Source organism: Rhea americana, unplaced genomic scaffold, assembly GCF_003343005.1.
Source record: "Rhea americana isolate MKP2758 unplaced genomic scaffold, rheAme1 scaffold_163, whole genome shotgun sequence".
Classification (NCBI taxonomy): Eukaryota; Metazoa; Chordata; class Aves; order Rheiformes; family Rheidae; genus Rhea; species Rhea americana.
In genome coordinates, this window is record NW_028185739.1 from 1,538,180 (window position 1) to 1,556,276 (window position 18,097).

The 18,097-nt window shown below is 37.3% G+C and overlaps 1 protein-coding gene across 1 annotated transcript; it reads left to right on the forward strand.

Annotated features, from left to right (window-relative positions):
• Window positions 1-491: 491 nt before the first annotated feature.
• On the forward strand, window positions 492-13,049 carry LOC146598458 (membrane cofactor protein-like). The gene is made up of 10 exons (XM_085300414.1): window positions 492-679; window positions 1,651-1,753; window positions 2,432-2,517; window positions 2,929-3,135; window positions 3,783-3,965; window positions 4,947-5,135; window positions 5,722-5,913; window positions 6,249-6,275; window positions 7,021-7,087; window positions 11,085-13,049. The coding sequence occupies exons 1-10, from the start codon at window positions 547-549 to the stop codon at window positions 11,134-11,136; spliced, it is 1,239 nt and encodes a 412-aa protein (XP_085156540.1). The 5' UTR covers window positions 492-546; the 3' UTR covers window positions 11,137-13,049.
• The last annotated feature ends 5,048 nt before the right edge of the window (window positions 13,050-18,097 follow it).

The window sequence follows — 18,097 nt, forward strand, 5'->3', positions numbered from 1 at the left end:
CCCTGCGGCGGCGGACACGGCCGCGGGCTCCCCGGGGCGCTGCCGCGGCGGGCGAAGGAGCGGAAATCCCGATGGCGGCACAGTCAGGGGGCTCCTCCTGCCCCGAAATCTTGTATTTTTTTTACCTTTTTTTTTTTAAGGCTACGTACCTAGCCCTAAATTGCTATTATGCTATATATAGACTATTGTGTGTATATAAGTATATATACATCTGTGTGTGTGTGTGTATACATATATATAGTTATATATATGTATACAGGTAGAGTAGTGTGTRTATATATATATATAAAAATACACGTGTGTGTGTGTGTATGTATATATATGTCTGTGTAAATGTCTCTGGCTGTTCACATCGCTTTTTTGACACATTGACGCATCCTTAAAGCTCGTTAGACCAACCCAGCTCTCACGCCGTTACGCTTCAGCTTGTGTCTCCTTTCGCTGGTAAAGTTACGTGTTGCTTTTTCCTTTCTTCTTGCTCCCATAGATGGATGTGAAGCTCCGGAAAGATTTCGTTATGCAGAGCTCAAGGATGACTTCAAAGCAATGAAGAGCTTTCCTGCTGGAACCACCGTGTCCTACATCTGCCGCCCAGGGTACATGAGAATCCCAGGAAAGTCGTCAACTCTTGTTTGTGGGCCAAACTTAGAGTGGTCACAAACGGAGCAGTTCTGTACAGGTAATGCGTGCATACGCTCTTCTCCTTTTTCCCCTCGTTAATTGACAATTTCAGTTATTTCTTAGTTAAAATTAATATTTTCTAATAATTAATGTGAAAAAAGACTTGACAAATRCTATTGCTTTAATTTTTTTTTATATGCATGGCAGTTTTCTTCAATATGCTAATATTCAGGTCAAAGTCTAAAAAATGAAAACAGAAGCTTTTTTTTTTTTAAAAAAAAATCTTTTGCTGAAAAGCTGAAACTTTTTGATCTTGATGCTAGTGGGAAAGTTCTCATYGCTTCAGTATAGTAAAAATATCAGTGATACCTAATGAATCTTAAGTAATTAAATGACCAAAACCAATAAGGGGTTGTAATTTCATGAAAGCAGTAGATACTTTCTCTTTTAACTGTCTCCTGGGCAGGCTGAAGTACTAGGCAAAGTGCCAAATGCACTTTGCGAAGGAATGTGTTGGGGATATGTGTGGTGCRTATACATTAAAAAATAGCTGACTTGATAACCAACACACTTTGGAAAAGTAGAACTAATTATGGCCATGTCTCATATACACACACTCCTGGGGAGAGGGTAGAATGTCTGACTGAAATGGCTTCGTTTGGGGACAAACACTGGTTAATTTCCGAGAGCACTAAGTGTGATACCTGCAACTTACAGACTAAATAGTTTGAAATCATAACTGGTATAGTTGACACTTAAGTAAACCTTCACAATTAATATAAGGGACAGCAAGTACAACTGAAAGGTCATCAGTGTGTCATCAAATTTTTTAGGTAGTCATTGCTGCAAAATAATGAAGATTTTTTTTTTTGAGTGTTTTTTTGAATGCTTGCAGGCAGTACCTCCAAACAGAAGACTCCTATGGTAGATTTGTGATGTGGAGGCTGACTTCAAGGGCAGTTGATGTCAAGGACTTAGTCTTTGTATATAATTACAAAAGATATAAGGTTGTTTTTGTTTTATCCCCAGAGAAAAAATGTCGTCATCCAGGAGACTTAGAACATGGTTATCTTCATATGGAAGATCATGATCTTAGATTTGGTTCAAGAGTTACTTTTTCTTGTCAAGATGGGTAAGGACTTTGTTGAAGTGAATGATTATTCTTTCTTTCTCTATTTAGACCAAATTTGAACCAAACTCAGATTTTCTTATGCAGATTCCATTTCTGTTCTGACTTGAAATGTCTCCTGAGTTCTACCTGGAGCAAATTAAACTGCAACAAAACCTGAATTAGTTCCCTAGTTCAACTTGCTGTTAGCATCAACTAAGTCTTAAGCTTTTTAGTAGGATTCTGCAGAGTGAAACCTGTAGTGTTATCTCTAATGACTCCTGTGGAAGGGAGAATGACTGTATCTACAGTATTTGATCACTRTACTGAATAATAGATCACTTGTCTCTGTCATAGAACAAATGAAGTCAAAAGTGCTAACCTTTTGCCAGATTTCTTTCCCCTTCCTTTATTTGTTTAGTACTAGTAACTTTAAGGCATCAGCATTAGTGGGTACACATCTTAAAACCACAAGGCTTCTAGCCATTTTTTTAATGACTTCTCATTTACTCTTCTTTTGTTTTCAAAATTGGGATTGTTGGGAAAATCTTTTAAGCTATCATTCTCATTACAACAAAAAKCATAGTATGCTGTGCCTCCATTTTGGTAAAAGAAAATTATATAAACAAAGCTTCTAGCTGCCTGTTGGGGTAAAAAGTGATTTCTAAAGTTCTGCCTCTTTAAAAATTTTCATCTGTCTAGGTTCAGATTACGTGGAACTGATGCAATTACCTGTGTAATTAAAAATAAAGGTGTTGACTGGAGTGAAGATCTTCCTTTCTGTGAACGTGAGTAAATACTACTGTGTTTAAGTTTATATTCAGATAATGGTAGCTCATTAAAAACAGGTGTACTGACTGTGTACTAAAATGAATTTACTAGTGTAAGAAAAGGTTATGAAATAGAACTGATTTTTATTTTGAACTACTAAGGTTGTGTATCTGAAGAATTACTACTGAAAAAATTCAGTCATTGTGATAATTAGCGTATGTTGATTAAAGCTGATGTCGTCTTGAAATTGCAACTACCTGTTCTAAGCGACAACAGCTAACTCTTAGTTGTAACTGTAGTTTGTCTTAGAAATGACTTTATGCCAGATCTTAAATGAAATTACTTGAAAATCAAGGACTTTTTTTTTTTTCCTTCTGAGGTAAGTAACAGTAAAATTCTATCAACTAATTTACTTGATTTATTTCTAGGAATTCCTTGTGAAGCACCTCCAAAAATACCCAATGGGAGCTACAGTGAAGCMGATAACTATGTTTATCAAACAACGGTAGTTTATAAGTGTGATGATGTACCAAAAGGCATGGATCACTTCTCACTAATAGGCTCGGATTCTATTTTTTGCACTTATGATGCAAACAAAAACGGAATTTGGAGTGGACCACCTCCAGAATGTAGAGGTTGCTAGTTTTCTTTCTTTCTTTCTTTCTTTTCTTTTTTTTAAATGCATTTTCTCTATTGTAGTCTATGTGACTCAGACTTGAATGTCTATGCCTTTCCTTGAGGCAGGGATGGGTGGATGAAAAATGGATTTTCCTATGGAAAAGACGGAACAGATCCTCTGTTGCTATTAACTGATGTAACTCCAATGGTAATCAGATCAACTGCATTATGGATATCAATTGATTGTTTCACAAAATGTAATTGACAAAACTTAACTTAAAATTTAAAATGCAAGCGTACAGTCGATAAAAGTGACAAGAACTGAGAAGTGAAAGAACTGAGAGACTGTAAAGCCTCAGTAGTTGAAGAAAAATTTGAAAGAGCAAGAATGTGCAAGTTCCATTATGGATAGTGAAAAGAAAAGGAAGAACTCCCTTTCTCAGCAAACCTCCTATGCGAGTGCAGAAGTAAATGCAAAGCCTGGGAAGCATAAAGCCTGTGCTTTGCAGATAAAAAAAACTTTAACTTTCTTATAAAGCCCCTCCTAAACTATTTGAGTAGTTAGATAAAACAAACAAACATAAAAGGAGTAAGAGGATACAATATGTAATATAATGATACTGTTAAATGTTTCAAAGCTGTATTTTTCTCTTATTTATTTCAGTGGTCAAATGTGATAACCTGAAAGTTGAACATGGAAAAAAACGAACTGGATTTGGGCCTTCCTATAGCTATAGGGACTCAATTACATTTGAGTGTGATCCAGGCTATTTCATGATTGGAGATGAGGTTGTTACCTGTCAGGAAGATAGCACCTGGCATCCCCCAAAGCCAATTTGTAGAGAAAGTAAGTCTTTAAATAGGAATACGACTTTTCTTTTTGTATGTTGAGAATGTTGTAAGTCTGTCTTTATTAAAATTTAAAATTATTACACTACAGTTTGCAATCCAAAGCTAAGGAAGTTAATGCAGTCTCTCACCTACAGACAACTTTTAGGTATTACGATGACTCTTGCTAGTAAGATTTTACAGGTGAGGATGAGTTAAGTTACGAGCATGCCTATAGAAGTTGAGTCACAGGCATACTGTGATGCTACTGCATTATAACAGTACTGTGCTGTTTGTTCTAGTCATTTTATATAGAAATAGAAAAGAGGAGCATTCCTGAATTCTGATAGAAAGGACTAAGATTATGCACAATGAGGATATCTGTAGTGTCCTCCCAGAGTAATCTAAATTATTACAGTTCTGTATCAATTTTCTCTTACCCAGGTCTTCAGCCAGTGTTTTCCAGGCGTTTTGCATGATGTGCAATTAGAGGCTGACCAGGCAGCCTATTAAGTCAGGACTAATTTGCAGAGCAGGGGACATTGCAGAGGACTTTYTGTAGCCTTTTCATGCCAGAGGGAGAGGGAGTGCTCTTGTGGAGAAGAGTGGGAGAATTTCTTATGTGTGTTCTCTGATAATGAGGTCCTGAGAATGCAAATGATTTCTCTTAAGGAGTATATTTGAGTGTTCTATAATGAATGAGTCTGATAAGGCACCTAAAATGATTCTAGAGCTTGCAAAAATTAGTAAGCAATAGATAAAAATTTCTCAGTTACTGCATCATATGCTCATATTCCCTTAAGGAACACCTGCAGTGAAAAGTCTTTTAGTAGTCTTCTCAAGTAAACCTTTATACTTAGATTTGTGGTATAGATATGCTAGAATTTTAACAGTTCACATAAGCTAATCTATTTTCTCATACAAAGGCTGAGTGACTTAATGTGTTATAAAACATTAAAAGTTTATTATGCCTATACTCACTTTTGAAAATATGTATCAGTTACTGAAGGTGTGTGTGGTGCCCCAGAGATCACAGATGGAGAAGTAATTCCACTGAAATCTCAATATGGAAAAGGAGAGTCTGTTCAGGTAAAATGCAACACTCACTGCGCTTTTCCTGATGGTGTTGGAGAGAAGACAATAACATGTGATGGACGTGATACATGGAGTTCATTGCAAAACTGCGAATGTGAGTAAAAATCATGTAAATCATGGGCAGTGATGAGTTCCAAATGTCTTATGTAATAAAGTGCAGTGGCTGAAAGTTAGAGACCTGTCAGCATGCCCAGATAGGAAGAATAAGATTCTAACAGACTGTGAGTGTTTTGGGGCGGATTTGAGCAACTGAGAGGAGTTTTTGRATGTGGTTGTAGTCCTTTTTTAGTCTCAGATTTGTTTAAAGAAAGTGATAAAATCCAAGAGGTAGTGTGAACCCTATTCCGAGAGTGTTCTGAAGATTCTTCCTCTGATATGACAGACCTTATATTAACCACAGTTTGCACCATGTGAACACTGGTTACAATATATTTGGAAAGGTTATCATTACTTTGCTGCAGCTGTTTTAATGAAGTTGAGATGTATATTTCTGCTAAGGTGTGAAGCATGTCCATCAACAGACGTATCTGCAGCCTCTAGCAAGCAGGAAAGCTTTTGATATAAAGTGTGCTCAGGACTGAAAGCTTCCAATAGTTGCACAAATGTAGAGCTTTTTTTTGATGACAACCTCTGCTTCACATACCAGCTCTATATTTGGACTTTATTCTTCTTTTTTCCAGGTGGGCCTATAGATTCTGGTTCTACTCCGAATATTAGTCATGGTAAAGTAATTGCTGGATTAAAATCTTCATATTCTGTAGGAGATATTGTTACAATTGAATGTTACGCRGGCTACACATTACATGGTCAAGCTAATATTCAGTATATTGGAGAAAACAAATGGATGCCTGAAGTACCAACTTGCCAGCTAAGTAAGTATGAACTGCAAGAATTTCCTTTAGAATAAAAAATGCATGTAACAAAAGGTTTACTGCTTGGTGGCATGCTTTTGTGTTTAGGAAAAGTCATTTAATGCAAACTTCTCTCTCTTTTAACATGAGGAAAAATAGTTATTTTAGTAAAATACGTTTAAGAACAGGAATATTGTAGGCTGTRACAGATGTTATCATATAAACTGGCCTGCTACAAGGCTTGTGTTGACAAAAGTGCTTGATCTATTTAAAGTAACCTTGAGCACATACTTGTATCATATGTTTGAATAAGAAGCACATGTTCTGCTTATGATACTGATTTACTCTGTTTTTAGGTGTGTATGTTATCGTCATCATCTGTGGTAAGTATCTTATAAAAACCTGAGCAAGATACAATCTGGATTATATTTTTTATGTGGAATTGATGTTCTGTTTTTGATCATTGCCTGTGACTACAATAATGTAACATGATTTTGTAGTTTTCTTATTTTTAAAAATACTTTTTTACTTCTAAAGCTGCACAGTTCAAGAAAAGTTGTCATTGCTTGGAAATTATAAATTAATTTTATGTAAAACGAGTTTTTTTTGTCATATGTGATGCATCAGATTTCAAAGGCAGTATTCCACATTTGTCAGTTTCATAAACTCTTCAGAGCAGGAAGTATGCTTCCTGTGTCCAAAATGCGCAGAATGCTTTGGGTTTGCTGAAATTCTCGAAAGATAAATAACTAGGCTTAGCCAACARATTGCTTCCTCCATCGTCCTTGCATTTGTTATCCATTTTTATAATACAGCTTTTATGAATTTGGTCTGCTGCCACATTATAAACGCATTCTAAAAATTAATGTTAGGATGTTATGACATCTGTTTTAGTATTTTTAAGCTGGTTGCTTTTTGCCATCTTAGTGATCGCTGTCTTTGAACTAAACTGTCTTGAAAAATCTTGAGTAAGGCATCAGCCATGCATATTAAGTGTTGGAAGGGTAGGGTGCTGGATAGGACTGACAGGAGAGTAAAGACATTGGTATCTTGCTAATTTCTGAGGCTCTTTTGTGAGCTGTAGTGGTGATCTTTATCATTTTAAGGCTTTTTTAATTCCTCCTAAAGCAATTGTGGCAGTTCTGGTGTTGATGGCCGCCTTCTGGGTCTATAAGATAGTCTTTTCACAAAAAGGGTGAGTAAACCTCTTATTTCTATTTCTGTTTTTTTCTTTTTTCTTTTTCCTTTGGCAATTTATGTGTGACTGTGCAAGAGCAGTGGTAACAAGTATGAAAGTTTCTTGAGCCTTACTTGCCTTTTCTTTTTAAAATGCTTTGATTATATGTGAGCTTATCACAGCAGTGATGGAAGGCCAAAGTGCTTAACAATGTGTTGGACTTTATTTTTGTATTCGTTGTCAAATAAACTGCTAATTAATGCTTTTGCTGATTTCAAGGAAAATAACATCCTTATGCCTACAGTTGACATGGGTGTGCTTAACTGTGAAAAGAATATCCATGTCTGCTCTAAAGTGTGTCAGTTTCTGTCTTAAAAGCAGTGTAGCATTGGCTTGTATGAGCGTCATCTATTTTATTTGCTGCCTTAATAGTTGTTGGAATCACTAGGAAAAGTCTCCTTAGGTTTTTAAGAGCCAGGGTGGTTTAAATGGACTGGAAGCTTTAGGAGTGAAGTGAGGAGTTTCTTCTGTTCTCCTCCTCTCTTCTACATAAGGTGCACCAGTGGCAGTGGAGAGGATGACTGAAGAACCAGTGTGTTCATGTTTTGTAGCAGAAAGAACTTTGCATAAAGTCATATGGGCTTAATTACAAGGAAAGCAAAAACTTTGGCCTGAAGCAGTGCTGCTACACTGTTCAAAAAACAATTAGTCGATTTGGCTTGTAGAATGTGTTAATCTGTGGATCCACTTCAGCATTTTTTCTCTTACAGCAGCAATGATTGGTGACCTTATTTTACAGCTGACTTTACAAGGCTTTAATGTATTAGCTGCATAAGTAGCAATAATCTTTTGTTTTAATGAATCATATAGGACCTTTCAAACTATCTTCGAAACAACTGGTTATAATATGCTTTCTTGTGGATGGGGGGGGGAGAAGATTTAAAAGACGCTTTTTTTTTGTGCATTGCTTCTTGCACTGATATCTGACTTCTTAGGGGAAAAAAAAATCTTGTTTTGTTGGAGAAATAATTTGTAACAGACGAAATACTCAAGACCGAGCAAGTTAGCTGGTACATCTAGAATGTTATGATGTGCAGAGGTGTGCATCTTGCCGGAACTGGTTTGAATTCCAGCAGACTTTGTCAAAAGATGCCTGAGGTGTGTGAGACAGTAGAAGGGATGCTTTCAGTAAAGCAGATCAGAAGAATTATACTCCAGTTATATTTGCACTGCAGTACACACAGTACTACTTGGGAGAATCCTGAAGCTAGCTTAGATCTGTTGAGGTTTAATCTAGGTAAGCTCTATATAGGCAGTAGAGCATCATTCCAGGGGTCAAAGTGGCCCTCTAAGCAGTGTGTCTGTGGCTGTATACTTCTGTGCTGCTGCGTTTGCTTTTCATCTGTGGCTTGAATAATCTGCAAACTGGATAGCCTGAATTACAGTATTTGGGAGTTGATAGTAGTRTGGCAGTACTTTCTGCCTTCATTTCGGGAGAGAGCTCTCAGTTTGGAGAGAAGTGAGGTATAAAGCAATAGCACTAAAAATTAAGCAGTATCATGTTCCTGAAAACTTTACTGTATGAAAAGTCTTGTTGCACCCAATGCACTTTCCTTAAGCTTCCTTGCTAGGAATATCTGAAATTAGATTGGGTTTTCAGACAAGGACAATATTGTAATTTCCTTTTACTAAGGCCTAAATCTCACCATTCAGTGGTGTTGCATTCCTGAATTACCTTAGCCTTTACAAASCATTATGCTACCAGTACCTCCTACTGGCTGAATTGTAGTCTTCACATTACATCAAAAAATCTTTCTTTGCCCGCTCTCTTTTCTTTTGTGTTTAATCTACCAGTTTTATAGAATATTCAATTAGAACTTTTTCCTTCTTCTACTGTTCAGCTCTTATACAGTTGATGAAAGTTGCAAGGAAACATGTATTTTAAAAACTAATGTACCATCTGAGACAGAAGACACTGCAGAAATGAATTAACTGAATCTTAAAAAGGTATATGCATTCCACTTAAGCGTCATTGCAAATGTCCAAGTCTTTTTTTATAGTGTATCCTGAATTTCAGGGGAAGTATGGAATTTAACTAGCTGTGAACAATGATTTCCTATAGAAAAGGTTATAGTAAGTATGCCTCTTATTTCTTGTACACTTATTCTAGGAGACTAAGGTATGTTACCTCTACCTGAAGAATTGTCATTTGGTACCCTAAGTGATAGCGTTGAGTGACTGCATATCACAGATCTTAGTTTTGTGTTGTCTTTAAAGACTGAGTAACTTCTTATTGTAAGGTAGAAACCAGGTACTTGCTCAGTAGAATGTCGTATGCATTTCAGTCACGCTCTGCATTTAAGCACCAGACTGTAATGTGGAATAGAATCCAATGGTGTCTTACTTTTGCTAACTAATGATACTGTTTTATGTAATCAGAAGACTACTGGAGCTGGAAACTGATTTTCCCCCTCATGCAGATAGTAGAATTGAAATGGTAGTATGCATCCCTTCAGATGCAGTGTGATTATGTGTCTTTCAGAATTTCTGATTCATTTTCAACTTTCTAAGAAAAATAAATTAAGATGCAAACAAGATCTCTTAAACCTTTGTATAAAAAGCAGGTCTGTTTTTCAAATTTGCAATTCTGTAGCCCTAAAAGGGGCCAAAATGTAGTTGATTCTCTGGAATCATTTTTCTTTCCTATACTTTTAACTCTTGCTTAGTCCAGTAATTAGAGGCATTTGATAGCAGTTGTGATTGCTCCTGCACTTCTGTACTGTAGAGTCTAAATTAACTTTTAAAAAAAACTGACTTCAAACTTTTGTTACAGTAGCACAGATTTATGTGCTTAATTTAAATGTACTCTGTTAGAATTTTGTTGTTACTGCCTTMATGGTTCAAGTTTGTACTACAGTTGTTTTCCTATGCTAATATCTGTGTTACTTTTTTCCATTCCACAAATTGTGAGAAGGTGATTATTTAAATGTTAGGTTTCTTATTCTGAATTAATGCAAAGWTCTTTAAATGCATAGTCCTGATTTTTATTTTAAGATCAACTGACCTTTCTGTATTTTTGCTAAATTTGAGATGGCATATATAAAACTTCAGCCTGGCGTTTTTTCTAAAAATAACAAAGGAACGAGGAAACACTTTTTTTTGTCTCTTAAGATTTTTTTCTAATTGAGATAAGGCCATCTAACCCAAAAAACTTACCTTTCTTTTGGAGAGTCAGAAAGAAGGGGGGGGAGGAAAGAATTAGGWATTCCTATTTATAGTTTTCCCTTCGTCAGACGACAGTGATGTGAGAAATTGGTACAACGTACCAACAGTTGGTATGTGTACATGCTACAGACTACTGAATTTTTGGTGTCTGGGAACACCTTACAGACCTTGAGTAATAATGCAGAAGTGTTATTTCCCCCTGCCTTCCCCTCCAAACATAATTCATGTGTAACTGAGCAATTTGGGAATTTGAAAATGTATAGTATAAGTAGTCATGGATGTAACTAAAAATTTGAATCCTCATTTGTTTAAATATTGTAAATATATTCTTAGTGGACTGCAAAAATCAAAAGTCTTACAAACTAATATTCAGACTATGATACAGTCCAGATTAGTTAGGAAACCTGGGCCTGTTCTGTGTATGTTCAGTTTCTGGTAATAATCTGGCATGGTTTGTTCATCACTTGAAATGATCCATCCATTTGGATCAAATGCTGTTCTAGTCCTTGGGTTGTGGTTTTTGTTTTCTTGGGTTTTTTGTTTTAGCAGTCTAGCAAATGAAACTGAAACGGTTTCTTACTGTGCTTAACAATATATTCGACATATTTGATATATATTATCAAATACGTTTGATATATTTCAGCAGTTGCTTACTACAAAGAGGACAAATAATGATGTTTCATGTCTCTGGTTGTTGATTGAATGATAAAGCTAAGGATTTGCTTTCAGAATAAATATAAAAAATATTTAAATGTAAAATCTCTGATTTGACTTGTTTTTTTGTTTGTAGGAAACGTGAGAACACTTCCTGTACTGCCAAATACACAAGCTGTAAAGCATGAATGACCTTTTCTGGGGRCGGGGGGGAATTTAAAGTTGAGTATGTCTATGAGAAATGATTGCACTGGTGTTGAATTTCTGCAGAGGAATACCTCGTACTTCTGATGTTGAAAGTTACAATCTGTTACAATCTGTTCTGTAGTAGGAGATTGTTAATAGGATAAAAAGTGAGAATATGTATCTGTGCTTTCTTTTTGGGCCATACCTATTGTATTTTGTGTGTGTGAAATTGCCTTTAAAAAGATGCTTACCTGTATTGTGTGGGAGTATGTCTGCGTTGGCGGGAGTACTGCAAGTATCACTGTTATCACTGTAACCAGCTGCTGCTGCTTACTCTCTTCACTGTTGCCTCTTCTTACAGAAGACTATCCAGTAATAGCTCTGCTCATTAAAATCTTAATATGCTTCTAGTTTGCTTTTGCAGTTGAGGTGGTATAAATGATGATGTGTTTTGTATTCTGAAATATTTTAATAATTTATTTGCTTAAGAGATTGATACTTTTTAAGGCTGTGTCTATTAAAAATTTCACAGTCTAGGTCTTGTATACACTACCTCTTTGTCTGCCAAAGTCTGCTTTCTTATATCTAATGAATTAAACCGTGCCTTTGGGTCAAGAGTTCTGTAGTTTTTTTCCATTGCCTTTAAGAAGGAAGAAAGCCATATATATTCCTGCCTCTGTGGTTTGGTCCCGGACAGGCTACAGTGAAGCTGCTGGAATAGAAAATAGAAGGTTTCCATAGCAAGGGTGTCCCCTGCCTTCAGCTTTGGTGGCCTATTGATATAAAATACTGAACTAAGAGAAGTGCTGAGAAACCCAGGGCAGCAGCCTTTTGTTGGGAACACAATTCAACTTCCTTAGGGTGCAAGCTTGATTTTTATTTAGCATTGCTGGCATTTTTAGAGATAATTATGTTGCTTGCTAGGACAGAAAGGTTGCTGTAAGGATCTGGCTTCCTTGCTTTTTTTTTCTTAAAATCATAAATTCACATACAGCATTTCAAATCTCTGTATACAGACGACTATGCCAAGTGTAAATTCATAATGCAGGGTAATATGCATGTCTGTTGAGAAACGTGAGCCTTTCCCTGTCTGACTCCTGGCTCTCCTTGTCTCAAAGGAAGACCAGACCAACTTGGTGGCAAGAGTGGAGGAGTGGGTATGTTGGCAGTGTCAGAAGAGCTGGTCTCTCTTTAGATGGTTGGTGACTTTATTGAAACAGTTTAGTCAGATTGTGACTCTAGGAGCTCCCATCACGGAATTTACTGTGAGTTAAGACTTGGACTTGCATTGATAACTGTTACTTTAAATGCCTAAGTGTGCTCGCTAATTATAACTGAAAACTAAATTAGGGCAGTTTTTGGCTTGGTGAATCTGAGTTTTCTTTCGAAGAACACACAGGCAACTTGCAAGAACCACTTTTCTTAGAAGAAACAAGTTACCTCACTTCAGATGGCTGAGGCAGCATTTAAACTATTCCTGCTTGTCTGGTAGATTGGTGCTTGTTCTCCTCTGTTGTGAACAGATTGTTTTAACAATGTGAGACTATTTGGGGTTTTAATAGGGCTCTTTGGGACAGTCCCAGCAGTTGTATTGTTAGGAGTTCATAACGATCTCTGAATATGAAAAAGGATTTTTTTGCTAAACAGAATGACTTGTTGTTCAGTGCCTCTCAAGTAGCTGATGTATAGTTTGATAATGATTTGTTGTTTGTAAATACTGTGATAATATATTGGAATTGCCTGTATTGGTCATTAGCTAGCTTGATCATGTATGGCATCTTAAAAAATTTTAAAATATGCTGAAATGCACTTAATGCTGAAGTGAAAACTTTTTGTAAAGGTTGGGCTTGTATTTCTATTTTAGATGTAAAGCCTAGCGATGATTTGTAATATTACAAATAAAAATATTAAATTATTTAGCAGTAAGTGTCTTTTATTCGTCATGCCCTAAATGATGTTTTCCATTGTTCTTGAAGATGTGCACTTCTGACTTTACACATATCAAACTCGCATTAGATGGTAACTGTTAAGATGAAAGTTTGAACTTTGCGCACAAAACTAATGAAAACTTGGATGCACAGAGTAGAGAGTGTGTATATCTATATGCTGAGCAGTCTCTTGTCTTTGTTTTTCTTTTAGAAGAGCAAAGGATTTTCCAGAGTTAAAAACCTTACAGTGTTCTCACCTGAAAATTTTGATAAAAACTTAATGGGGAAGATTGTGCCTGTTACAATGTAATACTAAATCAAGAGCAATGGTAACTCTAGTCTGTAGCCCATACAGTGTCTGGCACCTCTATCGATTGTGTGACAGATGTAATTCTGGTTTTAAGTAAAATGTAAATAGAATGTGATCTTTTTATTTACTTATTTATTGTGCTAAGTTCACATTCAAGACTATGATTTCTTTGCAAAGAAATGGGTGGCATCAGCTCTCTTAATAGTTTGGAGCCTTTTAGAAGATAGAATAGAAAAATAACTTAGTGTGCTGTATTTTTAATTTGTGGTTGTGATACTCAAATTAGTAGGTATAGATTGCAAATAGTGATAGTATGTAGATTATATACGTTTAGAAACTGTTAAGTCTCTTTGAGATTGCGGTGAGCATATGATGCTAGGCTGCTGCTAGGCAGTTTGACTTAGACACTACAAATTAATTTGTCCTAATTGTAGTGAATGCTGCGCCATTTTTCTAAAGCTCAGTCCCACGTGAATTATTTCAGTTTAGAATCTGGAACTGATGATACTGACTTATGTTGYACAACAAATGCATGTACTTTGTGTTAATAAAAAGGCTGGATATAATAAAAATGCTGTATTGTTGCCATCTACTGGTAAAACTGTGTTCTCACAGTGGAAGTAATGGAATGTAGGTAACAGTCTTGAACAGCAAGACTGTTTAGAACAAATGCATTCATTCCTGTTTTACTTAATAAATGTTACATTACTTTTAAATTAAATAGTATGATACCTCAGTGTTTGGTGGGCTTCTCAGTGATGCACCTAAAATCTATGTAATGCTCGCTCTTGAGTGTGGTTAATACAGGATGGTGAAAATAGAGCTGGGGACTGAAATGAAGATACTTGCAGCCATTAGATACTGTCCAACAGGGAAACATGTTATCTGTCTACTTGAGACAGAGTCCAATACCAAGTAGCACACAATTTTATTTAAAGGAAAAAAATCTGAGTAAATAACAGGTTAAAGGCAAACAAATAGCACATGGAATATAGTTAGTCAGAAAGAGGAGTGGCTGTGTTCACGCATGTGCCCTGGCTTGCTTGAGTTGAAGAATCTTAGTTACGTGTTTGAACAGATGCTTCGGATTCACTTTAAGCATCCATCCTAGTTGAACTTGATGCTGACTGTCCTCCTTTTATGCAGGATGTTCAGCCTGTAGGTGTAACTTCAGGTCAGAGAACAGAAAAGCATACCATACGTGTTTGTGAAGCAAGAGCATGCTTTGGTGTTTATCTATAAGGACCTTAGGGAGTGGGGGGAATGAAGTTTTCCATTACTGTTGCTTTTCCCCCTACATCATAACCGATTTCAAATGGTGCTAGACAAAAACTAAGACTCTGAACACCAAGAGAAATCGGTCAGCCTGTGTAAGAGACATTTTTCTGGCTCAGAGAAGAATCCTCTTGTAGATGACAGCTACGCATTCTTTAAAGAAGACTATCCTTTCCAGTGGTCTGATCAAATGCTTCATCCACACAGCGATCATCCTTTCTGTGTATATAACAAGTTTGACAAGAGTGAAGTCAGGCAAAAATAGTTTAACTTCATTTAGTGGTTTGTATGCAAGAGTAGAAGTTTACTGGACCATTACTAGAAGTTACCAGCAATAAACACTTAAAATAGTAGTGATTTCCCGTGCATCAGTGTGACTTCATCATGCTTACTGAAGGTGCTTGTGTTTGTTACCTGATGATTGTTGGAGAATTGCTGCGTTTGCAGAATGAGTCTGTGGAAGCTACGGAATGATAATTCTGTGACAGTAAGATCCRGAGGCAAAGAGTAGAAATACATTCGATTAACTTAGTAAGTTAAATGTTAGGGTCCTACTGACTGTAGAATAAGGGAAATATACTCTGGGTAAATCTTGCCTGTCAAGATATGATAAGGGCTATGTTGATTTTCATGCAACTTTCGGATCACTTCACTTTACTCTGGACAACTTTAACTCAATATCCATTGTTTATTAAGTAGAAGTACATTTGAAGGAAGCTTTTCCTGTTTTGGCCCTAGCTTGAGAGAGTGTTTACAGTGATTGTATAGTGTCKAGAGATCAGATGATGTTACAAAGCCAATGGTAGGCCAAAAATTAACCGTTGGAGAAAGTGCTATTTTAAGGAGCGGAGGCCATCGGTGAAGTTGGCAGCTGCTTGATCTCTTCCCACGCTGTAATTCTTGCTCCTAGAACACTGATTTCAAATGGTGCTAGATACAAAGTGGGAAAATCTAAGCCACCATGTGAAACCAGCTTCCAGAGGAAGACACATCTTGTGCAAAGCTGCAGGCTGAGAGAGAAAATTCTTCATCTCCACCGTACCTAGAGAAAAATTAATTTATTTAATTTCATTAGAAAGTGAGACAGTGAACTTTGGGGTAGTTACTTTGGTGACACACATTTCCTGATGTCATGTGAATAGTTTAGGCTGATGGAGAAATGAGATAGGTGATGATGAAAGCTACCATTTGGACAATGGCTGTAATTTCCTTTGGTACCCAGGTGGCAGGTATGGAAGCTTTTACCAGCAAGCATTGAAAATGTCCAACTCTTTTTGTGGTGCAGATTATGCAACCGATGTATATAATAAGGTTGCTTTGTACAGTAAGAATCTTCTATGTCATTGCAGATGAAGCCACTCTATGGTCCTCGTTCTATGTAACGTGAAGTTTTAGCTTTTCTGTATTTTCCTCACTTGCTGATGTCAGGGTCATCAAGGACAGGGAGACAAACAGAAGTCAGATGCTTTTTGTGACAGGCAAAGGAAGTATGACACTAATAATGGAACTTTYTTTGTCAGCTGTATCCCGCTGCTTATAAATAACATGCTCTTAATCGGTAAGGAAATGTAGACTTGTGTGAGACAATTGTTTGATGTCCTGTAAGCACAAAATGGCTTTTTAATGAAAACAAATTACGCGAAAACCACTTTGACTTGTGAGCTAAAATGAAACCTAAAAAAAGAGCATGTGCAACACTGTAAATGGTTCCAGTAGAGGTTGTCTAGGTGGTAGGAGAATCTGAAAGTAACTGGCTGATGTTTATGAGAATGGAACAGGTCTGAGCAGTACTGTGGTGCAGCACATCCATGTAGTTAACCCGCAATATATGTGTCTCAGTACAGTGGGAATAGATGGGACATCCTGAGGTCTATGGAGGACTTTATACCACTCAGAAGCATAATATGTGGCTACTGTGTTTAATCAGTGCTGRTGCAGAAGCTAGTGTGAAATGGATTAAAGTTAGGCAGAGGTAGAGTTGGAATTTTGCTTATTGATACTGTGGACTTTTGGCAACTCTGCCCATTAGTTTTGTAACCAGATTTAAGGATCTGCTTTRGTGCCTACACCTTCTAATACACCCCCTTAAACTGCAGAGGGAAATTTGGAGGAAGAGCAGTTCCTTCCCAAAAGAGGGGGGAGGGAACTGTACTAGATTACTATGGCTATATATTTACTGTAGTTTCTAAATCCATTAACTGGGGCAACAGGGTGAAAGACGAGTGGAAAGCAGGTTTCCTCCCCAGTGTCTGTCTTGCTGGCATAGTTCTTTGGGGCGCTCTCTGAGCGTCTCTGACAATCTGGCTCTGAACACCTATGCGTGTCCTCCCCTCCCCTAAGCAGTCGAAGACCAGTGGCTGATTTGTTTGTAGTTTGACGCTTGCATTACTTCACTGGGAACTTACGCTCTACTGTTTGTTAAAATCAGATTTCATTTCAGCATAATCCAGATGCTGCTTCTCCCTTCTCAAGGCTACCTGAACGTTGTCCTATGCTTTAACAAACTCCCCCTTCGCTCCAAGCAGCCAGAAGGTGTYGGCCCTTGCTGGCAAAGCGCAGGTACACCTTTCATGAAGGATACATCCCTGACAGCRTGTGCTGTTCATTTTAAACCTAGTTGCATGCTTGGGCAGGCAGCATGCCATGAGAAGGGGAGATTAACAGAAGGTAAGAAAGAAGCAGAGCAGTTCATGATGCTGTGATAACCAGTGCTCAACTGCTAACATACACACATGCAAAAAAAAAAATGCCATAAAACAATGTTTTTCCCAAGCGTGTGCTGAATGTGTGTGCATAGGGGATGTGCACACACATGTGCAGAGACACGCAAATACTATCAGCTGTAGCTGGCTTCATCGAAATGTTCCAGTTTTCAAGCAATAGTACGAGAGGGTCCAAAATTTCCATTCTGATTCTTTCCTACTTTTCAAACGCATATTAGTAGCAGTTCTGTTCTGTACTTAGCGTCTACCAGAGTACTGTCTCAAATCATTTTACGAACTTCATACTGCTTTACATCTTCTATACAAGCCAAAGGAAACCCATGACTTCCCCCTGTAAAGGAACTTCTTCCATAGCCTGCTGAAGCAAGGCAAGCCTAGATGTCACAGACCTAGTTCATAGAATCGGTAAGGTTGGAAGGGACCTCTTACTTCTCACAACCTGCACCTTATATATTAAGGCACTTCTTGGGCTTCCACAGTAAACAAAACAGACCTCTGTATGATCTTGTGTACATCGTAAATTCTTCCATTTCTCCTCCAGGGCAGACCAGGGTTTGATGCACCATGAGTTTCGTTCCTGGAGGTAATTATTCCCTTTGATAKGCAGAAAATGTGAGGCAGAGAGGCTTGATGCATCATCCCCACAGTCAAGGAGTGAGTCAAATCCAGGGCCAGGTGCAGGACAGAGGGGTGTGACAGAACATGTGGTGACCTGTGAGGGGAACTG